Genomic DNA, 24,373 nt, shown 5'->3' on the forward strand with positions numbered 1-24,373 from the left:
GGCCGGACAGTGTAACCAGTTAAACCCAGAACGAAAATCCGGTTAAACCCAGAATGAAAATCCGGTCATCCTTCTCTAAATCTCCATGAACTTTGTCTTATAGTTTCTCTATCATTCTCTATGGACCTTCCATGATCCACCTTAGACACGCCAAGTCAATCTTGATAGATCTTGTACAACTTCACACATACACATGAATACCGCAACACACCTAACTAAAACCCTTTGTCAACTCATCAAAACAATTATCTGCATACACATACATATAGAAAGAGATGAAAGTTCCAACAATGAAAATTTTCACCTAAATAAACCCTTTGTCAACTCAGCAAAACAATTATCCGCATAAATACATATAGAAAGAGATGAAAGTTCCAACAATGAAAACTTTCATATCGAAAATAGAATGACAATATATATCAAGATCCACTATAATCCGTTGCCAAACCATGTATAATATAATTTAAGCACTTCTCAACTCACCAACTATAACCATAATCCAGTAACAAGCAAGAAAACAGGATAACATATTGTAGCTCATGTTCAAAAACTAGCGATTCTTCCACAAAAAGTGATCTTCAGTTAACCACCATTCAGAGATGAAGAGTAAGATCAATCTCCCCTTCGTTGGCAGACTTACCATCCTCGATCTCTCCTTCCTTGGCAGACTTACCATCCTCATTATTCCCACGCTCGAATGCAGAGTTTAAGCTTGCAGGCAATGGCACCATCATATTTTGCTGTTCTACATTTGATTCTTTCATGGTCCTGGATGTGCCAGCATATCTCGGGTTATATTTCCTTTGCCAGTTTGCAAATCTCCATTGCTCTTCTCTTGCCAAGTGCTGATCATAAGGAGAAGCTGAGAAAGATTGCGGCAGAGAATACCTTGGATCAATCCTTGATGGCAAATGATAAGGGTGATAACAAGATTGTCGCGGCTCTGGGTGATAAGGAGGGTGAATCCATGGACGGAAGTGGCTTCTAGCAGCAGGTGTGGAAGATTGAGTTGTGTGGAGATGAGTTTGGGGTGAGAACATGGGAAGGAGTTGGGGATGCTTGTTGAAGATCTCAGCTTCATGTTCAGCAATCTTGGCAGCATCTCGTTCCCTTCGATGGCCATTTTGATGGCCACCCAATGCTTGCGAGCTTGTGAAGATGCGATCACAATATTGGCAATTGAATGTCCTCTCTGGTTTAACCTCTGTTTTGTTCTCCTCTGGGTCTAATAATGCATTCCTTGCTTCATTAGCCATTTGATCTATGAACCACATGAAGGTTTATAAAAAGATTAGCTAAACCAAGCACAAACTAGCAGAAGCAAAAGTTGATTGACTATTGATGAAGCAAAAAAATGTCATGATTGATGTGAACATAGCATAGTGAATTCAAACTATCTACGAATCAGCAAAATATATTTCTAATAGATCGAGAGGAGAAAAGGAAAAACACTGCGACGATTAAAAACCTCAGAAGAAACTATGGGATGACAAGAAAAACAAGGAAACACGAAAAAGAAATAACATCTTCATTCTCTTAGCCAACATGAAGGATAAAAGTACACACAAGTTAATGCTTCTGGTGGGTAGATGTGAGAATGAGATGTACTTGAGAATTGGTCTCTTCTTATACTGTTGCAAATGAGGAACAAGCTCACAATGGAAACCTGCTTTCCAAGGAATTTATTTACTGAATCAAAACTTTCTCAAAAAGAAGTCTAGGTTAGAAGAAGATTTGGCCAGGCAAAAAAGATCTCTAGACATAATGGGAGTATAAATTAAGGCAATCTCTCTTTCCTTAATCAACATATTCATCCCTTCCTAACCTTCATTAGTAATTGTCTAATTAATTCAAAGTTAATCTCTCATATGAGGTAGCAACACAAGTGCAATAATTTATAGTCAACAAAATTACCAAAAAAAATAGAAATTTAAAAAGGGACTTAGTAGGATAAAAGCAGTTGTAAGCTTTTGAACTGTCTCTAAAAGAATTATAGAAGCATTTTGTATTGACCATGGGACGCGATAATTTTTCAAACTTAAAAGTTTTCACTGCCCCGCTGAAAATACAACTCTTGAACAGAGTCTATTTTATACAATTATGAAAAAAAAATAAATACAATTGCAACAAGTATAAAATCATTTTTTTTTTCATGGTTATAAAATATTATGCCTAATTTTGCCAAGTTATACATGCTTTCTCGCTTAATATAAACTCAAGTCATTAACTTGAGATACTTTTCCAGACATCATTTAAAGGAGAAAATAAGAAAAATCCTATAAGGCTAGTCGTAAACAAAAATCAACAAATTTAATAAGTTCGAAGTTATCTTTCCATAGAATTACCAAAGAAAGCAAATAGTTGGCATAATAAGCTCGCAAGAATGGCATGTACTAATTGCAAAAAACTTTGTTTCAAATGAAAGAAACCGAAATTTCCTTTAATTTACTAAGAACATTAAGTAAGAAATAAATTAAAACTTCCCCAATAAAAAATAAGAAGAAAAATAAGTAGCTGCCATGAGTACATACTATTTTAGACTAAAGAAATTGGTATTATATTGTATGAGGTTTAAAATATTGTTCCGCGCAAGCGTTTTAGTTCCGGTATAAAATATTACCATATTGGCACAATAGTGTGTCAGCACTCAACGTATATCAAAGAATACCAAAGTAAAATTTACATCTTTAACCCCCTTCACCTTAGTTTATTTTCTACAAGTAAAATTATAAAAATGAGATGGTTATTTCAAATTTTCTTTACCATACAATATTGATACTGCACTAAAACTTTCTACTTTAAAAATAATAAAAATATGTCAATTAGATAATTGAATAAAAAAATAAACTATTTGTTTTTGCTTCAATGCATGTTGAGAGAGTTTTAGACCTTTAATCTTCTTCCACTTGATTAAGTATAACAATTAGATAATCAATTGAAATAGAATTTTAGAGAAATAAACTACAAAAATAATAAACAATAGTCAAATTAAATCTCATTCGACACTTCAACCCATGCCAAAGTGTATCAAGTGCTAACAACAATACAATAATCATTATCATAGGAGGCATAGGATAGATTACCCCCGCTAGCGATTATTAATTTAAACAATTTACCAAAATGAAAAGTTTCACCTATGCCGCCTAGCACAACACAATTTGTCAAACTATGCTCTCGCCATGAGATTCTATATGAGGGTAGATTGTTAGAATATTGATACCTTTAATATCATTTTTAAGTATATGTTAGACATAGTGTTTTTTTTATCTTCGTCACTCATCCCATCCTCTAATTGAGTCAACTTATGTAATTGTAAAACATATTGGGGCTACATAGAGTTACACATGATTGCTCATGGGATACTTAAACCCATCATATAGTTTGATTGTTTGTGCCACAGTAGTTATAAAATAATTGCCTAAGGGAGACATGATGATCATAGGGTTCCAAAAACTCCACCATATTTTTAGAAAATCACTTTTTAATTTCTAAAATTTTTCTTCTACCATTTCCATTAATTAACATAATATTTCAGTTATCAAAAGTTTAAAAAAAAAATCCAAATAGAAGGTCATATAGAGGTGCTTGGTTCCAAGCAACTAGACAATAAAAAACCGACGACAAGTAATAATCGCACATTTAGGTCAAGTTTGATAGAACCATGAAATATCATATTAATAAAAAAAACTGTATAATCAAAAGCTCAATTGGATTGATTTACTAAACCAAGTCGATAATAAATTCAAAAACTATAGTGAGAATGCACAATAACATTAGCTGATGAATAATATTTCCTCTCAAGGTCTTTTTTCCTTTCATCATTTTTAAATCCTATCTCATAATTAAATGGCAATATGTTCCTTAAACAACTAGAAAAAATATTTGCATCTATTTCTCTCTTATTTACCGATGATTTCTCATCCTCAAGATATTTAATTAGGGAAATTTGACCTAATGATCAAGTCAGCTTGAGTCACATGCATAATAAATCGACTATGATCAACCTTGTTATTAATAACACCACTCTCACCTTAAGAAAGGTGTCACCAAAGTGATCGGAGAATATTTGAGATTGCTACCATTAGCTGTGTCCCTTGATCTTCTCCATTTGCTTGCCATTGTTTCATCAGAGGATGCATGCTGCACTTAATTCTGCTGGAAGTTATATACTTTGACTACCAAAAATGAAGGAAATCATTCTTAGAATATTTAAAAGATTGTGTTTCAACTTGCCTGAAATGGATGATACAGAACTGCTCCAACAACATACTAGCACCAACACTGGTTTCAAAAATAATGACACCATTATGGGAGAAATTATCAGCCAGCTCCATGCCTCCATCATCTTCTTTAATATAATGGTTGAATACAACCAGGCTACAATGAAAAGACAAGGTAAGAGTAGGAATACAAGCATGGTGAGATGGAAGACAGAAAACAAGTATGGCGACTCAAAAAGTAGTGTTTATACAGAGACGGGAGAGAAGAGGCAAGAGTAGGAAGATCAGACTTAACTTGCTTCCCAATCTTATACTCCTAGCAAGGACAACTCAGTGCATGAAGCTTCCGCCAATGCAGGGGTCTGGGGAAGGGTCTATTATATGCAACCTTATGCTCCTAAAATTGAAAAGTGAAAAGGACAAGTTTTGATAATTTTGTGCACTCATCTCCTAGGAGTCTCCCAAAGATTAGCCTCCTTCGACGACCTTCAACAATCTAGTCTTTGACGACATCCCATGGGCCTCCTCTAGGAGCCTCCCTTAAGCCAACCTTTGATGACTTCAAAAGTATGAGAAACATTCGACAACTGGCCTCTGATGACCTCCTATATCCTTAGAGAAATCATTAAGAAGGCAGGGAGGGCAGAGGTTAATAAAGTGATATCCTTTTTCTCTCCCAATTTTACTTTGTTCCAAATTATTCTTTTTCATCCATTTTAATTTACTAGTAAACTAGAAATTCTTTAGTTTACAATATCTCACACCATCTCCCCACCATATTTCCTATCCACCCAATTAAATATGCTCTCAGAGATTCAACATATCTAGTTTAATTCACACCCAAATATAGGAACCTGAATGTTACCAACCAACAAAGTGAAAAGAATTAGGACACTTACAAGATGACTTTAATTAACATAACTTCCGTTGACTTTCTGCTTAAACTCATTGCCAAGGGAACTGAAACAGGGTACAATATTACAATTAAATTAAGCATTAATCTGACAGCTATTTCACTTTCATGGAAAACTAAATTTACCCGAGAGTCATTAGGTTCCCATGAGTGGAATAGAAGACCTTCAAATTTCAAGACGGGAAGAGCCTAGCCATAGAGAACACAGGAGTGCTGTTCATGCTGCAAAATTACTTTTGGCAGCATGAACAGTCGTGCCGGATGGTATGCAGAATTAGTAGCAGAACTCCATGGAGGAGAAGGCAAAGATTTTTTTGCCACTCTGTTGCGTCTCCTGATTCATCCGACACATGTTCCTCAAATCAAAGTTTGTACCTTTTCCCTCCCCAACACGGCCGCCTCACCGACGGCACCTTTGAAAAGCTAGTGAATGCAAAATGTTTTAGTTTATTAACCTCTTGGAGAGCCTTTGAAAGATCATCCATTGTCAGGACAAGCCGCTAATCCTGGAGCACATGAACAAATTGAGTATGAAAGCATACGAACTCACTGGAAATCATTACTGAAGTGAGTACAGGGAGCACCTTTGGTTGCTCAATTTTATCCTTGACTGGTGCTGCTTGTCTCGCTTTACAATGCCTAATTAAATATTGCAAAGAACAAATACAAAAATGGTATGAGTTTCACTAATTGAGTTAATAATTCAGTATCTTACCAAAACTTGGGAAACGGAAGGAGGCAATGATATAGGAGCCTAATCTGGACTCATCTGTAATTTGTTTCCATAGTTACCAAAAAGAAGCAACTTCATACAGTAATTTATCAAATTTATAGCAAAGAATTTCTCTTCATCAAACAGCAATTTCTCAAATTGGAGATGTTTGACTTCAGTTGTTTATTAGGATGTAAAATGTCATCTTGAAATGCACTCATGCAAAATAGAATATCTGTTACAATGACAAATGGAAAAAGTTCTTATCAAGGCAAGTTGTACTACATCACTAGAGCCATTATCAAAGGTTCCCCTTCCAGTTTCTTTTCAAGGCAAGTCATACTACATCACTAGAGCCATTATCAAAGGTTCCCCTTCCAGTTTCTTATCAAGGCATGTCGTACTACATCACTAGAGTCACAATGTGTCTTGTCAAAGCCCCTTCTCTCTCACACACTTCTATTCCTAGTGACTTCTCCTTCATATGGATCTCCAAACTTTCCCCCCATAGAATCTCTCCTGCACACAGATGATCTGAAAACAGCACTCCTAGCTTCTCTTCCCACTAGAAGAATTATCAAAGATTGACATCAAGAAATTTACAGGATACATACTGAAGAGCATCACTTGCAACGTCTGCGAAAACTTTTGTGTAGCAACAGAAATCAGCTTTGTCCTGTCAAAAGTACAAGTATTATATCACTAAGCTGAAGATAAAACAACCAATAGATTAAGAAATCATTTTTCAAAGAAAAGGAAAAGGGAAGCACCATATCCCACAAGGTCAGAAACAGCATATATATCACGACTTTCATATGATGAACGGTAAGCACAGATTGGTCACAAGTTTCTCATGTTTCTTCCATGCAAACTATCTAATGCAAAAAAATGCATGTTATAATTTAAACACAGATTGGATGAAGGTTGTTAAGTAATTAAAAACATGACAAATAACATGTCTATGCACTAAATAGCCCTCCTGGTTGAACAGTTATCTGTCTTGAAAATTCTTTATCTTATATTTCAAATACCTTCTCCAAAAGAAATTTCATTAAATACTATTGTTCCAACACCTATTAGATTTCTTTTAAACGTCAATAAAGACCTAGCTATCGATATCGGCAATCTTAATCTTTAAGTGCAATCAAGGGTGATTGGGAGTTTGGGAAAGTTCAAGGCTCCAATGCCATAATTTTTTTATTTTTTTCTAAATGGGAGCTTTGAATCAGGCATTGTCTATGCTCTTGCGAAGGTGGGGTATTGGGCTGAGCAAACACCATCCTTCCAAACAAGCCATTGAGAACTGGAGCAAAGTAAATCTGATAATAATCAAAGATGCTTATAGGGGCAGATTATCCTTCTCAACAGGAGGAACATACACAATTTTTTACAAGGTTCAGCAAGGACATGTCTGCATCCAGTCACAAAAAGACAAAAAATAATTTATAAAGGAAAGAATCAAAGAACAAATAAAATAACTCAGATTAATACACATGAAATATCTATAAGTGAGAGAGTTCAAAATCTAAGATCTATTTCTTAACAAGAAGAGAATATTGATTTAGATATCATTAATAAGACAAAGAATGTCAGACAAAATGAAGGACCTTTGGAATTTTGCATGATTATCATGTCTCTTTAGGTTAAAAAGAAATTTTTACAAGACAATAGTACAACCTGTAACTTTGCAGATCAAAATGTAAGGTTGCTAGGAAAGTAGGGGAAAAAACTACCAATACAAAAAGTTAACAGATATGAGAATGCTAAGGTGACATGTAAAGTTACTAAAAAGGTTAAAATAAAAATTATTTGAGAGTAGATGATAAAATGAGAAAAATTAGATTGAGATGTCATAAATACACTCAGCGACAAGCCGATAATCAATGGGGTTGACAGTCAAGATAATCAGTGAAAGGTGCAAGGATAAGAGGTCAAGAAAATATTAATTATGAAATACAAATAATTTAATCAACTTAGATATTACTAGTACATAGAACTAGATGGAAGAAGAAGATTTCCGTGACTAATACTAAATAGTTGAGACAAATGAAGCTTGAGTAACATTATGCTTATCATGATGATGACCTTGACCTCCCACTGGAGTCTGCAGCCAACCTTGATTTTGTTGCCCTCTAATCCATTCCTGATTTCATTATTATTCAAATTTTCACCACGCATGACAAAGGGGACTTCGAGTCTACAACTCAATATATTTCCATTTCCATCTAACATTGTTACCACTGCGAGGAAAACATTATAGCAAAATTAGGGCTACAACACGAATGTATAATTGTTCCATAGCCAACCACCTACCAGATGATGGAAACATCAAATGCAGGTCTTAATAGATAATAAAAAATAAAAATCAAGAATAAGGTACCAACAGTCTTATGTCGGGCAGTGGCAACCACTCATTGCGAGGTAATGCTCCACCAGCTCGTCAGGAATCTGCACGATTTCAGAAAAAAAATTCAAAATACTCAACGCCACACGAGAACAAAACGAATCAGATATTTTACCGTGGGAGTGTAATCCATGAGGGAGGCGAGTAACTCGGTGAGGGCAGCGTCGTCGTCGTGTCTGCCATCGCCGCCCACAGACGAAGCCGAGGGATTCATAACGGCCCCGCCCCCGCCCCCTACTGGACGCCTTCTATCCCCCCTCCCCCTCCCACTACCCGCCGATCTAACCCACCTCCGCCCTCGCCGAGGATTTCTTCTCACCGGCAGACAGCAGCACCACAGGAGTCGAGGTGATCGATCGCGGTTGGTTCCCCTTTGACGGTGGTAAGCGGATCGGATCCATCTCGTAATAGAATGAGGTCCGAGTCCAGAATCGCATAGCGCTTCTTTGTTTGGACCTTGCCAAGGCCCAAGAAGCTACGCCTCTTCGATTATGAATTTAAAACTTTAATCTGCTTATTATTATTAACAGTATTAACATTAAAATATATTAATTAAAAATTCTAAATTTTTAGTCGAACAAACATGATTAATAATTTTAAAAGGTGCTTTTTAATGGCAAAGGTAATAAATAAATCGGTAAGACATGTGCATAATTTTTTTTAATTTTTATTATAATTCTCTAAATATGCATTTTAAGGAAGAAAAATATGAGAGAAAGCGTATTAAGTAGATTTTTACACTTAAAGGAATCATATTAATTTTACTAACTAACTTATACCAAGATTTCCTTACGAAAATTTAAAACAATTAAAATATTAATATAGATACATGATACGGTGCATGATCATGGGGTCGGAGAGATAACGTGGTTGGGAGTCAAGACCACGGTATGATCAAAAGTCAAGCTCTCGTGGAGGTCAGAAGTCAAGTTTGTGTGGCGGTCAGAATTTAAGCCTACGTGGTGGTCAAAAGTCTGACTCACGTGGAGGTCAAGGATCCGGCCTACGTGTAGTTCAAGGGGCTCAGTTGCAAGATAGGCGGGGTTAGGCACGAATGGCGTCTCAAGAATGTGTTAGGATCTTGGATGGCTAGAGGGGGGTGAATAGCCTCTTCAAAAGCTAAAACTTAAAGATAAAACTCACACGAGTGGTTAGCGCAGCGGAAAACAAGTTAAGAACAGAATAAGAATAAGAGAAGAAACAAAGCAAACCACAGTGACTCAAGTGTTTACGAGGTTCGGGGATAACTTGCCCCTACTCCTCGGTGTCCGTAAGGTGGACAAGCCGATCTTCGGTAGATCAACCCCGGTGAACACCCGGCTATGAACTTTCTCCTTCTCGGTGGAGTGACCTCTCAACAAAGTCTCAACAGGTATGTAGAATATAGCACAAGACTTACTGAGCTTGGTGACTTAGGAGAATGAAAATTAAGCTTACAGTCACGCGAAGGTCAGTGAAACAGAGAGCAAGTCGAGACAGCCGCTTCTCAGCCCCGAGCGTCAAAGCTTTTGCACTGATCGACAGAGAGTGTTTTTTTTCTTCCCCAAGAGAACTTCTTCTTAACCCTCTCTTCAACCAGCCTTTTATGTCTCTGCCATCTCTGCCTTTCGCCCGCAACGGATCCCTGCCAAACTGCAGCAAATCTCTGCATCCAGCCATAGCATCGCCAATCACGCTTCTTTCTCATCTGATCATCTGAGCTCACACCAATGGAATTCTGGTCTTCACTGGTGTCTCTGAGCTCCACCCAATCACCATGAGTTGAGCTGATCGATGCCAGATCACCGCCAGATCGCAGCCACGACTTTGCTGCTTTAACAGGTTTACAGTGGAACATAGCAAAAGTTTCTCTGGTATCCTCTACTAATGAAGCTCAATTTGAAATCAACCAATTGCAAATTACCAGTAACCTGCACCTCAAAATCTTGCAGCAGATGGTTAGAAATATTTAGGCAAAAGCAACTTTGAATCAGAAAGAATCAGAGAAAGTGCATGCAAAACAGACTATAGTATGGATCGGTCTGCAGACCGATCCATACGTTCAAATTTCTTTTTCGATCGTTACTGATCGGTCTGCGGACCGATCAGACTAACCTGATCGGTCCTCGGACCGATCAGGGAACTCCCTGATCGGTCTCGACCGATCGGGCAATGATCCGGTCCGAGACCGGTCGATGACGCTGATAAGACCAGTATGCTGGAGTTCTCACCGATCGGTCGGCGGACCGATCTACTGTCAATAGCCCAGTGTATTCTTGATCGGTCCGTAGACCGATCGGACTACTCTTCTCTGGATCGGTCTACGACCGATCACCGTGCCACTGTGCCACTGGATCGGTCACCGATCCAAGGCCGTGATTTAAGAGGCAAGCTTCCAAGCTTGCTACCCTTAATCTGACAGTCTAGAGACCGAGCTACCGAGCTCTTCTCCGACTATACATGCCAAGTTTCCATACTTGGACTTCCCAGATGTCCGATCACCTTGATCCATCTGGATTTTCCCTGCGGCTTCACTCACGGGACTTTCCAATTGCAGCTTCACTCACGGGACTTTCCAATTGCTGGTTTCACTCACCAGGGACTTTCCAATTGCAGCTTCACTCACGGGACTTCTCCAATTGCACGGCTTCACTCACGGGACTTCTCAATTGCGCGCTTCACTCACCGGGACTTCTCCGTGCCAAGCTCCTTGCTCGGACTTTTCCCAATCAGATTAATCAGGTCAACCAAGTCAACCCTGATTTGTCTGAGTTAATTCAATATCTGATTGAAACTTAAATCAGTGTCAACATCAAAACAACATCCAGGTCAGACTGTATCAACAATCTCCCCCTTTTTGTTGTTTGACAACACGATTTAAGTTTAGATCAGAAATGCTTTCATATCCATAATTTTAGGGAAATCGGGATCCTCCCCCTAAGACGGATATATCTCAAATATCTTCTCCCCCTTTTTCATATTGAGTTTACAATTCGTCTCTAAACTTCAAATACTCTCTCCCCCTTTGTCAAACACCGAAAAGGTATATATAAAAAAAATATGAGGACTGACAAACACCTCCCCCTTAAACCCATATCATAATCCACAAAAAGAAGTAAGATATGATAGAACTCAAGCAATGTCATATACATAGCATGAAAAAGATATCATAGGAGTACAAAACGCATGAAAATAAACATAATGTCTAAAGTAGCAACCATCCAGGACAGGCAATCAACATCGTATCTAGAACAAAGTAGCACAATCAACAATCAATCACATAATCAAAATCAACTCGCATCCTCATCATGAGGAGCAGTGTCATCAGCAACAGGATAAGAGAATCCCTGAGGGGGCACGCCGCTGCCTGAAGATGGATCGTCTGTAGAAGGCTGAGGTGGTGGGTGGCTGGCCATCCATCCCATAAACGCCTGATGAGTAGCCAGCTGATGTCTCTGTAGGGTCTCAAAGCGTCGGTCAATGTGGAGACGTAGACCAACGAACTCAGCAGCCACCATCTCCTCGTGGCGATCAAATCGGTCCTCCAACTCCGCGATCTGCCAGCGCAGATCAGGGTCCGCCTCGCCAATGTCAGCAGGAGGAGCAGCTGCAACCTGTCGTGGTAACTCACCTAAAGCTCTCCCATCCTTCCACTGAACCTCCCCATTTCGCCCTCTTGGAAAATGCTCGTTTCCCAAGTCGGCAATCCTGCCTGATCATTTTGATTATTCTACCCTTAGAGACATCAACTGAAGGGTCTCAAGCCAATCGATAATTATATGCCCATAAGGCATATAAATAGTGAAGCCGCTAGGCTGAGAATATGATATGATCGAGGAGTAGATGCTTGACATGATATCAAAATCGAGACGCCGACGCAAACCATAAAGCATAAGACAATGATATGGTCGGATCTCAGATAGTGGTTTAGATGTGATAGGTAGAAGGCAGTTCGTGACAATTTTAAAAAGAATGTAGTCTTGAGGAGATAATCTCAAGGCTGCAAAAGTAGGGAAGTCAACATCTAGCTCATCTAGCCCTAGTCTAGGCTGTCTGAAGAAGTACTCATAGATTTCGTCAGATGAGATATCAAACGGTGGAGGTAACTCTTCTGGTAAGTCAGGAAATATCGAAAAGACATCACCGGAACACCTCCGACAATCGAGATACTCAAAGAAAGATGAGATACTGAAATCAAGAGTCCGCCTAGCAACTCTTGTTTTAAAACCTTGATCATTAGTCTCATGAAGGTTATTATAGAACTCAGAGACCAAGTCATAGTTGATATCCCGTTCCAAGTAGACTAGAGTATCGAGTTTGTAGTATGCTAAGATTTCGGACACTTGTGGGCAAAATTCGTCCATGAATTTTCTATCCACGGACCTACAAGGGAGTAATTTGAATGTCCTTTGTTGAAAAGCTTCCTCAGTCCGGCGGTTTGGGAATCTACTGGAACTAGCCGGTTGGGGTCGGGAAGAAGCAGCAGGAGTTTTGGATTTGGATGTCTTAGTTGGTTCCTTAGAGGTTCCCTCACCATCAGTGGGTTTCTTCCTAAGGGGACACAATGGGGTGAAATGGGGAGCACCGGAGCCACCGACAATTAAGAACCGAGACAACAAAATAACAAATTAGTGAGAAACATAATGCTGCCAAGTTCTAGAAAGGTAAGAAGTTACCTTGGGGCCATTTGAACCTTAGTATAGGGCGAGGGCTGGAGCTTCGGCGTGCAAAGAGAAGAGAAGGAGTGAACTGGTGGGAAGAGTCGGCTAGGGTTCGTGTGAATGAGGGAAAGAAGAATCGGGGGTTTTAAGGGTTAAGATGGGTGTACAGTGAAGAAAAGATCGGACGGTTGTCCGATCAGAAGGTTTCGGAAGCCCACAGATCGGTCACCAGACCGATCAGGGAACCTCCTGATCGGTCAGTAGACCGATCAGGAAGTGCGAAGCTGATCGATCCTCGGACCGATCAGGGAACTACCTGATCGGTCCGTAGACCGATCAGAGATCGAACAGTAAGCCCAAGTTAGAACCACTGATCGGTCCATGGACCGATCAGAAGAACCCTATGCGTATCAGATTACAGACAGCAAGATTGGGAAGTTTTTGGATCGGTCTGTCGACCGATCCATCTTCTCCTGATCGGGCTGTAGCCCGATCAGTGTCTGATACTGAAATTTTCAGTGATTTCAGTAACCGAAATCCTTAGATATGTTTGATAGGTCGTAGAAGTTTCTCCAGTAAAACTGTCAAACTCAATATCTAGAACCCTGAGAATCTACAATCATAACTATGTCCTAACGATGGGCTCTTATGGTGTGAATTTGTTTATAATTTGAGACTTTCATATTCGACTACAAACACTGAGATTTCAGACAAGTTTCAAGTTTGTCAAAATAGGTCTTAGTTCCTAATACTTCTTTATTAACTTGTCCTAACATCAATCAAAGTCATGAAATGTATCAAGCAAAAAGTATCAACCAAACACATTAACTATGTTAGACAATTTCTAGACAAAAGTCCAACCAAGATTTCTTGGTTGGAATGTATGAGTAAGATCTAGGAACCAAATACACATGAATTGTGTAATGGTGTTCCCCAAACTCAATTAATGTCTCTTCAACCTAATTATTCAAGGGATGCATGATACATTTTGAATAATTTGGTTGATCCTAGCATCTCACCCCATTTCTAGCAAACAAAAACATTTTGTTAAACCTTATAGTGTATGTGAGATGTTCCCAAGTTGCCCAAATTTTTGTCCCAATTACTCTTGTCATTTTAATAGTCCTTATTGTTCATGGTGAAACTCTAATGACCTAAGGGGCCAAACACATTCCCAACTCCCTCCTTAAATGACTAAATTCATTTTCCGGAAGGGGTTTGGTGAAAATATCAGCTAGGTTTGACTTTGACTCAACATATGTGAGTGCAATGTCTCCCCTAGCTACATGATCTCTAATGAAGTGATGACGCACTTCAATGTGTTTTGTCCTTGAATGATGGACTGGATTTTTAGTTAGGTTAATCGTGCTAATGTTATCACATAGCACTTGTACACCCTTGTAAGAAAATCCATAATCCTCTAAGGTGTGTATCATCCACAACAATTGCGATACACTCTCTCCCATGGCAATATATTCAGCCTCGATCGTGGAGAGAGCAACACAATGTTGCTTCCGACTTGACCAACTAACTAAAGATGACCCTAAAAATTGCAACCCCACTCGTACTTTTCCGATCCAATTTGCACCCAGCATAATCGGAATCGGTATAACCTATCAAGTCAAAAGACTCGATACGAGGATACCAAAGACCTACTCTTATTGTGCCCTTAAGATATCTCAAAATTCTTTTAACTGCAATTAAATGAGATTCCTTTGCACAGACTTGATACCTAGCGCACATGCCCACAACAAAAAGTATATCGGGTCTCTTGGTGTGAGATATAGAAGACTACCAATCATGCTTCTATATTGCGTTAGATCAACTGGTTTTCCACTCTCATCATTGTCAGGCGAGTGTTTGTCGCCATTGGAGTGGACACTTCCTTAGAGTCACTCATATTGAATTTTCTGAGCATCTCTTGAGTGTATTTTGCTTGATGGACATAAATACCATCTCTAGTTTGTTTGATTTCGAGTCCAAGGAAGAAAGTCAATTCTCCCACTAGACTCATCTCAAACTCACTCTCCATGTGAGTGATGAACTCATTTAAATAGCCCTTGTTGTTTGAGCCACAAATTATGTCATCGACATATACTTGGGCTACAAAAATATTTTCACCATCTCTACGTAGAAATAGTGTTGGGTCTATTTGTCCTCTAACAAAGCCCTTCTCTAGTAGATATGTTGACAACCTTTCGTACCAAGCTCGTGGTGCTTGTTTAAGCCCATAAAGTGCTTTCTTGAGCTTGTACACGTGATTTGGAGATTCGGTATTCACAAATCCCGGTGGTTGTTCAACATAAACTTCTTCCTTAATGAGACCATTTAAGAAGGCCGATTTTACATCCATTTGATAGAGCTTGAAACCTCTATGTGCAGCAAAAGCTAGCATTAAGCGAATGGACTCTAATCGGGCCACTGGAGCATATGTCTCATCATAATCAAGGCCTTCAACTTGACTATAGCCCTTGGCTACAAGTCTTGCCTTGTTTCTAACTACATCTCCCTTTTGGTTCAATTTGTTCTTGAAGACCCATTTGGTTCCAATAATGGTGGTCTTCTTAGGTCTGGGAACCAAGTCCCATACTTGGCTCCTTTCAAATTGACCTAATTCGTCTTGCATAGCTATGATCCACTCAGGATCATGCAATGCCTCATCAATTAATCTAGGTTCAATTTCTGAGATCAAAGCGACCTCATTGGACTCATTTCTAAAGAATGACCTAGTCCTAACCCCTTGATGGATGTCTCCCACAATCTGGTCTTGGGGGTGACTAATGTCTAACCTAGACTGCCTTGGTGCTGATGGTGCCTCATGAGTGGTCTCACTTGGCACAGACAAGGACTCAATATCAGGCAATGGATCCACCTGAGTTCTTTGTTGTCCTTGCTCATCATTATCAGAGTCAATTTCGACTCTTTCGATGTTTTGGTCATTCAAACTTAGCCTTCTAAGTTCGAATTGAATTTGTTCTACATCCCTTGATTGATCATTTAAATTAGGGATTTCTTCAACAGCTACATCAGAGGACTCTTCAATCAATTTAGTCCTACTGTTGTAGACTCGATAGGCTTTGCTGGTGAGTGAATACCCGACCAGTATCCCTTCATCAGCCTTAGCCGTGAACTTCCCAAGATGATCCTTTGTGTTCAAGATAAACACCTTACAACCAAACACCCTAAGATGTTTAATTGTAGGTGGTTTCCCAAACCAAAGTTCATGAGGGGTCTTTCCTAAAAATCTGTGTATTAGGACTCGATTTTGCACATAGCAGGCTGTACTCACAGCTTCGGCCCATAAGTAGCTCGGCAAAGAGTACTCATTGAGCATGCTTCGTGCAGCCTCCTGTAGGACTCGGTTCTTTCTCTCCACAACCCCATTTTGCTGTGGGGTCCTTGGAGTAGAGAACTCATGTCTATAACCCTTCTCTTGACAAAACTCTAAAAACCTATGGTTTTGGAATTCACCACCATGATCACTCCTAATGGTTTTAATTGTGGTTGATTTTTCATTTTCCGTTCTTCTACAAAAAGAAATGAAAATATCTATGGTTTGGTCCTTATGTTTCAAAAAGAAGGTCCAAGTATATCTAGTGAAATCATCAATAATCACAAGACAATATCTACTTCCATTCAAAGATATTACACTACTGCAATCAAATAGGTCCATGTGCAATAAGTCTAACGGAGTAGAAGTACTTACAATGCTTTTACCTTTATGAACCGCTTTTGTTTGCTTACCCTTTTGACATGCATCACATAGTTTGTTCTTTTGATATTTGATGCTTGGTAAGCCTCGCACTAATCCTTTGTTTGCTAGCTTCCGGATGTTCTTCATGTTTACATGTGCCAACCTTCTATGCCATAGCCAAGACTCTTCTTCTTTTGACATGAAACACTTAATCAAAGCATTAGTAGCACTTTTAAATGATACTTGATAAATATTGTCTACCCTTGTGCCTACTAGTACTGTGTCAAGTGTGTCAATGTTTTTAACCAAACATTGACTTGAATGAAATTCAATTGTGTAACCCGTATCACACAATTGATTGACACTTAGGAGATTAAAAGTCATTCCCTTGACTAGAAGGACATTCTTGATATGAAGACATTCGGATATATGAATGTCTCCAACTCCTATTACCTTAAGACTACCATTGTTACCAAAGGACACATTACCTCTACTTTTGTTTTGAAGAGAAGCAAATAGAGATTTGTCCCCGGTCATGTGCTTGGAGCATCCACTATCAACAAACCAAGTTGATAGGTGCTCCCCCTCGATCAATGCCTACAAGATACGAAAGATAGATGTTTTAGGTACCCAAATCTTGGGACCTAATGCATCTACAAGAAGTGACCTAGGAACCCATGCTTTGGTTATACCCTTCCTAGTTCCATGAACCCTAGAATCATTTGATCTATGGTATTGGGTCCTAGACACTAATGAGATAAAACTCGATTCTTTGGGTTGATAACCTATCCCGGCTTTGTTGTAGACTGCCCTTTGGGCATTTAAGATCATGTCTAATGTCTTAGAGCTAGTTGAGAATTTCTCAAGCATTTTCTTGAGCTTCTCAACCTCACTCTTCAAAGCCTTGTTCTCATCTTCAAGAAGCTCTAGATGGAGGTCATCAACCTCATCTTCCCTAAGAGCCTTTAGCATTTCTACTTCTTCTTTTAACAATTTATTTTCTGTTTTCGACTTTTTAAGCAATGTAGATAAATGAGTAATAGTCTTATAACATTTTTCTACATGAGAAGAGGTTACCTCTTCATCATCCGAGGATGATGAGGCCGCGTTTGAAGCATCACTTGAGTTGCCATCGCTTCCGGAGTCCTCCCTTGCCATGAGTGCTAAATGGCGAGTGCTCTTCTCCTTCTTCTCTTCTTCCTCGGATGAGCTTGAAGATGACTCATCCCAAGTGGCCTTAAGGGCCTTCTTCTTTTTGCTTCTTTCTTCTTTCTTCTTGGCTCGTTCTTCCTTCTTGAGCTTAGGACACTCACTTCGGTAGTGCCCTTTCTTACTACATTCATAGCACGTAACGTTAGATTTATCAATGTTCGGATCATTAGGTTTACCTTTGTATCTTCGGCTTCTTCTCATGATCCTCCTCACGAAATTCGCCATTTCGCTTGATGACGATGATTCGCCTTCGTCATCGGACTCGGAGGAAGAGGTGGATGAGGAGATCTCCTTTTCTTTCTTCTTTTCCTTCTTCCTTCTCCCATCCTTGCTCCTTTCTCCTGCAACAAGAGCAATACCTTTCTCCTTTTGGCCTTTGTTAGCAAGTTCATGTAATTCCATTTCACAGAAAAATTCATCTAACTTGACAATTGAAAGATCCTTGGATACCTTGTAGGCATCTACCATAGATGACCACAAGGCATTCCTAGGAAAAGCTTTAAGTGCATACCTTACAAGATCGCGGTTTTCTACATTTTCATCTATGGAATGGAGACCGTTAATGATCTCTTTAAACCTACCATGAAGTTCACTTACATTCTCATTTTCCTTCATGGTGAGGTTCTGGAGTTGGTTGAGGAACAAGTCTCTCTTGGCAATTCGAGAGTCCCGAGTCCCTTCTTGAAGCTCAATGAGCTTGTTCCATAGATCTCTTGCACTAGTAAAAGGACCTACCTTGACTAGTTGGTCCTTGGCGATTCCACATTGCAAGGTGACCATGGCCTTGGCATCGGCTTGTGCTTTGCGGAGTTGTTCGGTAGACCACCTTGACGATTCGAGCTCCTTACCTTCCTCATCTCTTGGTGGTGTGTAGCCTTCCTTGACTGAGAACCACATGGCAATGTCCGTCTTTAGGTAATACTCCATGCGTCCCTTCCAGTACTGGAAATCTGCCCCTTCAAAGTAAGGTGGTCGATTTGTGCTAAAACCTTCCCTCATGGCCATCTCTTTGCTCTTAGGTTGTTAAGCCGGATGAAGAGCTCCAAGCTCTGATACCACTTGTTGGGATCGTTCGTACTCGGCTAGAGAGGGGGGTGTGAATAGCCGCCCCAAATTCTCGCGTTCTTCCTACAGTTAGGGTTAGTCGCAGCGGAAATACAAGGAAGAAACTAAGGAGAAGAAAAACAAACCGATGTAACGAGGTTCGGAGATGAACTCCTACTCCTCGGCGTGTCCGTAAGGTGGACGAAGCCTACCAATCCGTCGGTGGATGAGTCCCCGGAGAACCGGCTAAATATGAGCTCCTTATGGGTGGAGAAACCTCGCCACAACTACTTCTTGCAACAGCAAGATAAGGAGTACAAATACAAGAGAAACAAGAAGTAAATACACAGCAAATGTAAACAACCCTTGCCTTCTTGTCGACTGTTGAAGAAGCAACAGCTTCTCAGACGCCAACCACAGCAGCAGCTCAGTCGGAGTCCCAGCCGAAGGAAGAAGCTCACGCGAAGCTTGCGAAGAAGAGCTCAACAAAGCTCAAGCACTAGAACAGCAGCTCTGTAGCAGAAGAGAAGAGGAAGAAGTTGTCGCGCAGCAGCAGCCCTCGACCCCTTTATACCTGCGAAGAAGACAGCGAAGAAACTAGCCGTTGCGTCGCAACGGCTAGAACCCTGATCGGTCTGTGGACCGATCAGGCAACATCCTGATCGGTCTGCAGACCAATCAGGGAAGAAGCCTATGCTTCTGTTCCGTCCCTGATCGGTCCATGGACCGATCAGGAAACCTCCTGATCGGTCCACAGACCGATCAGGGCTTCTTTCTCGGCGCCGCGATCTCCTTCGATCGGTCTCGGGCCGATCGAGATAACCATCGATAGCATCGATCGATCACCGATCGGTCACCGACCGATCGGATGAGTCATCTGTCATTGGATCGATGCGGCCCGATCCAAACTTTTCAACCCTAAACCTAAGGCTTCCACACAACATCCGGTCAACCTTGACTGTTGGTACATCATGCCTAGCATCCGGTCACTCCCTTGACTGCTAGCACTCCCCAAGTGTCGGTCAATCCTTTGACCCACTTAGACTTTTCAACACGGTCGATCATCCCGATCCATCGGATTTTCCTTGCTGGTTTCACTCACGGGACTTTCCAAGCCTAACATCCCGTTAGGACTTTCCAGCCTGTTTCACTCACCAGGATTTCCATCTTGCCTAACATCCCAGTTAGGTCTTTCTACTTGGCTTCACTCACGGGACTTTCCAAGCCTAACATCCAGTTAGGACTTTCCCAACGCCTAACATCCAGTTAGGACTTTCCCTTTACCTGGTTTCACTCAGGACTTTCCACATGCCTAACATCCAGTTAGGACTTTCTCTCGTCAAGCTCCTGCTTGGTCTCCATACAAGTCTCCATACTTGGACTTTTCGCGTGCCAAGCTCCTGCTTGGACTTTTCCATGCCAAGTCTCCATACTTGGACTTTTCGAGTGCCAAGCTCCCCTTGGACTTTTCGAATCAGGTCAACCAGTCAACCTTGACCTACGGTTGCACCATAATCTCCCAAACATCTATTCTTGTCCCACATCAAGAATAGAACTCTCTCATGAGTGTCAACATCAACATGCAACACAACTAGGTCAACCTTGACCTAAGGTCACCGACAATCTTCCCAAGCCAAACATCAAAATACAACTCGAGTCACGTCAACTCGAGTCGGGTCAACCAGTCAACCTTGACCTAAGGTTGCACTGACAATCTCCCCTTTTGATGTTTGACAAAACCATAATCAAGTTAGGTTAACCCGATAACCTAACTTAGGTTTTCAATCATCTTCCAATGTCCAATGTTCTTTCCTTGAACATTCTGGACATTCTCCCTTAGGTTAACCCAATAACCTAACTTGGGTTCTCCAATAATTCTCCCCTTTTGACACACATCAAAAGAATTCCAATGTTCTTCCTTGAACATTCCTTGACATTCTTTCCTAACTTAGGTTAACCCGATAACCTAACTTGGGTTTCGATAATTCTCCAATGAACACTCTCCCTTTTTGACACACATCAAAAGGAGGGATATCAAGGTCAAGAGTTTCTTCCTAATGAAAGTCTCATACCTTTCATTTGAAACTCTTAATTTCCTCCTTGATACTAAACTCAACAATCAACTTAGTGATAATCTATATCACTAATCCTTAAAAGTCTTTTGGAGTAAAAACTCCCCCTAAAAGTCAACTCCCCTTGACAATTAGGTAAAACTCCCCCTCAAGGTCAACTCCCCCTTGACCATTGCACCAACAATGTCTTAGAGAGTTCCAAACCTTTAGAAATCCAAAAACACCACTTCCATAACTGAAATTTCAGACACCAGCTGAAAAATCAGAAATTCGGCACGCCCTGATCGGTCCCCAGACCGATCAGAAACCCCCTGGATCGGTCCCCAGACCGATCCGTCCTTCACCAGATCGCATCAAGCTTTCTGGATCTTACTGGATCGGTCTGCAGACCGATCCACAACACTCTGGATCGGTCCGCAGACCGATCAGAGCTTCCCTGGATCGGTCCCCGGACCGATCCAGACACTGAAATCAGAATTTCTGATTTCCCCTTCCGGAAATTCAGAAACTCCTAATAAATTCAAGAAAATTCCAAAAATTACGAAACTTTGAGGATACATTCCTCATATCATACACTATCATGGAAAAATAGTTTTCTATGAAAATAACTTCCATTTTTCAATCTTGATACAAAGTTCAAAAACTTTGAAATAGTTCAAGTTTAGCTCAACTTTGTATCACTTCGGTCAATGATGAATGCTATCACTAGGAAAGCTTCATCAAGGTTTTTCAAATCAATTTTAAAATACTTTTAAAACCATTTGAATTTAGGACCATAATCTTAGGGCTAGATGTACATGACTTGTACACAAGCTTTCCCTATGATCCTCCATTTCTTGAATTAGGCTCATCTAGGTACAAGGACAATGCACCTTGATCCTAACTCATGATCCTAATATCTCACACACATCTAAGGTGTATCAAACCACATTCAAGTCAATTTGATGTGAGATATGGATTAAGGTCAACTTAGGCTAAGTTCTCATGCATTTTCTAAACACAAATTTGATCTCAATATCAAGATGTGTTCTTCATCCTTGAATCAATTCAATTGATTATTAATGCAAGAGATGATGACATGGCATAAATGATATCATAAATGGAAAACATGTGCCAATGTCATGATGTCATGGCATAAAGTATGAAAACTTAAATAGAGCATGACATATAAACTAGCCTAAGCACTATCATGACATTTCAAATGATGATAAAACTAAACATGATGTCATGACATGTCATATGGCAAACAACCATGGTAAGTTAACACAAATAAAATACCTAGATTACCTATCTAAGTATCCTTAATCACTTAGTTAACTTAAATTCTAATCCTAAATTGCCCAAAGTGCTCCAAGAAAATGTCAAAACCCAAATTGGCATTTCTTGATCTCTTGTTTGATTTATACCATTTTAAAAATTTTACAAGAGTAGCACTTCTAAATTAAGGCTGGATTGCCTTGATTACCTAAGAGAATATCAAAAATCCCAATTTGATATTTCTCTAGGTTTTTCCACATTGTGTCAATTTAAAGTAAGATTAATATATTCTCACTTTGGCACACTTTACTCTTCCAAGGAGTGAATGATAAAGATTATTCCATTTCATTTTCAAAGGTTCCCAAAAACCTTGAAAATGCTCCTTGAGTGTCAATTTCCTCAAAGTTGGGTTAACTACCCTTCTTATTGGAGTTGACACTCTCTAACCCATCTATGGGGTAGAGAAAATGCTCCTAGGAACCCAATACCTATTTGAGCTCATTGGGTTCACTAAAAATTCACTAGGGATGACTTCCCTAGCAACCCTCCTAATGACCCTCTTAGGCTTTAAAGCCTTGGTCATTTGGGTCTCATCAAGATCAACTCTAGGGGTGACTCCCCTTGTGACCTTGGTGTTGGTCTTCCTAGCCCTAGATTTTGTTCCATAATCAAATGGAACATTGTGATAAGTGGGCTTGACCGTTTGGAACTTAGGTTTGTGACCCAAACCTTTCTTGTCCTTGGACTTGGGTTAGGCACGAATGGCGTCTCAAGAATGGACCTGTGTCGAGTGAAGACTCGAGTACAGGTCGGGATTGTGCCAACCAAGGATACAGGTCAAGGCTTCTAGCCTCGCGGCACAGGATACATGGACAAACGTACAGGTCGGGATTGTGCCAACCAAGGATACGGGTTAGGACTTCTAGCCTTACGGCACAGGATACATGGACAAGCGTACAGGTCGGGATTGTGCCAACCAAGGATACAAGTCAGGACTTCTAGCCTTGCGGCACAGGATACATGGACAAGTGTACAGGTCAGGATTGTGCCAACCAAAGATACAGGTCAGGACTTATAGCCTTGCGGCGTCAAGTACAGGGATCAAAAAGTACAAGTTGGGATTGTGCCAACCAAGGTTACAGGTCAGGGCTTCAAGCCTTGTGGCACAGAATACATGGACAAGCGTACAGGTCAGAATTGGGCCAGCCAAGGATACAGGTAGGGACTTATAGCCTTGCGGTACCAAGTACAGGGATCAAAGCGTACAAGTCGAAATAGGGTCAACCAAGGATACATGTCGGGACTCAGGATAAGCGGAAGCAGACCGACGCATACAGGTCGGGACTCAGGATAGCTACAGGTCTGCACCCACAGATCGGGATCATCAAGTATAAAGAGCCAATACAGGAACAATGGAATCAGGGGGTCGGACGCTACACGACAAGCAAACTAAGGAATCGTAACAACCTGTCAGGGAATAATCACTACCTATCAGAGAATATGTCAATGGTCTAGTGTGTACAGCCCTAGGATTCCTTCCTAGACCTATAGAAGGACGCCACGTGTCATCCACCGCAAAACAAAACCTGACATCCGACATTCTCTGACACCCGTCAGACTCCAGAAACATCCGTTGCAGTATAAAAAGAGATCCTTTGTCCCTTACGGAGGTACGCTCACTCGTCATTTCATACTCATCTTCTACTTTTCGTCCTTTCTCTGTGTTTATGAGGAAAATGTACCTGACTTAAGCGTCGGAGGGCCTAACCCGGAGACTTTTTCCCTGGTTTCTAGTCTCTAACGGATTTTTCCATGCACCATGCAAGTTTTTTTGTAGATCTACCTGGGCTATGAGGAAGAGGCAGATCAGGTCACAAAAAAGGCACCATACAAAATAACTTGCATGGAGACACCAGTGATTAGTTATCTTCAACAAGGTACCTTACCGACAGACCTGGAGCAAGCATGACTGGTCACGAAAAAGGCCCATGCATACACTTTAATAGGAGATCAATTATACAAGCAGGTGTTCTCCCGACCTTTACTCAAATGTATAAGCATAGAAGAGGTAGATCAGGTCTTGCGAGAGATGCATCTGGGGTGCTATGACAGTCATGCCGGAGGTCGAACACTTGCTCGTAAGGTGTTGCTAGCCGGATACTTCTGGCTCACCCTACAAATGGATGCGCAACAACTTGTGAACAC

At 40.4% G+C, this 24,373-nt stretch overlaps 1 protein-coding gene and 1 long non-coding RNA gene across 14 annotated transcripts; both read right to left on the reverse strand.

The window, feature by feature from the left end:
* Positions 1–278: 278 nt before the first annotated feature.
* On the reverse strand, positions 279–4,156 carry LOC122006471 (zinc finger protein GIS-like). Its single transcript, XM_042561990.1, has 2 exons — positions 4,031–4,156; positions 279–1,261 (listed from the first exon to the last, which is right to left on the reverse strand). Exon 2 carries the CDS (start codon positions 1,254–1,256, stop codon positions 594–596), a length of 663 nt encoding a protein of 220 aa, XP_042417924.1. The 5' UTR covers positions 1,257–1,261; positions 4,031–4,156; the 3' UTR covers positions 279–593.
* A 77-nt stretch (positions 4,157–4,233) lies between these two features.
* Positions 4,234–8,585, reverse strand: LOC122006472. 13 transcript variants are annotated; one of them, XR_006118699.1, is made up of 9 exons: positions 8,365–8,585; positions 8,230–8,293; positions 7,931–8,085; positions 6,616–6,716; positions 6,460–6,521; positions 5,718–5,902; positions 5,260–5,639; positions 5,120–5,180; positions 4,234–4,377 (listed from the first exon to the last, which is right to left on the reverse strand). It is a non-coding gene; the product is annotated as an uncharacterized LOC122006472 (long non-coding RNA). The 13 variants fall into 13 exon arrangements; XR_006118707.1 differs by having other exon boundaries at positions 5,718–5,772; positions 8,365–8,575; XR_006118706.1 differs by lacking the exon at positions 6,616–6,716 and having other exon boundaries at positions 5,260–5,467; positions 5,589–5,639; positions 5,718–5,772; positions 8,365–8,570.
* Between the last annotated feature and the right edge of the window lie 15,788 nt (positions 8,586–24,373).

Source organism: Zingiber officinale, chromosome 7B (genome assembly GCF_018446385.1).
Source record: "Zingiber officinale cultivar Zhangliang chromosome 7B, Zo_v1.1, whole genome shotgun sequence".
In the NCBI taxonomy this organism is placed as follows: domain Eukaryota; kingdom Viridiplantae; phylum Streptophyta; class Magnoliopsida; order Zingiberales; family Zingiberaceae; genus Zingiber; species Zingiber officinale.

Coding starts and splice junctions, on each gene's coding strand:
- LOC122006471 (XM_042561990.1), bottom strand. CDS start 1,256: ATGGCTAATGAAGCAAGGAATGCATTATTAGACCCAGAGGAGAACAAA.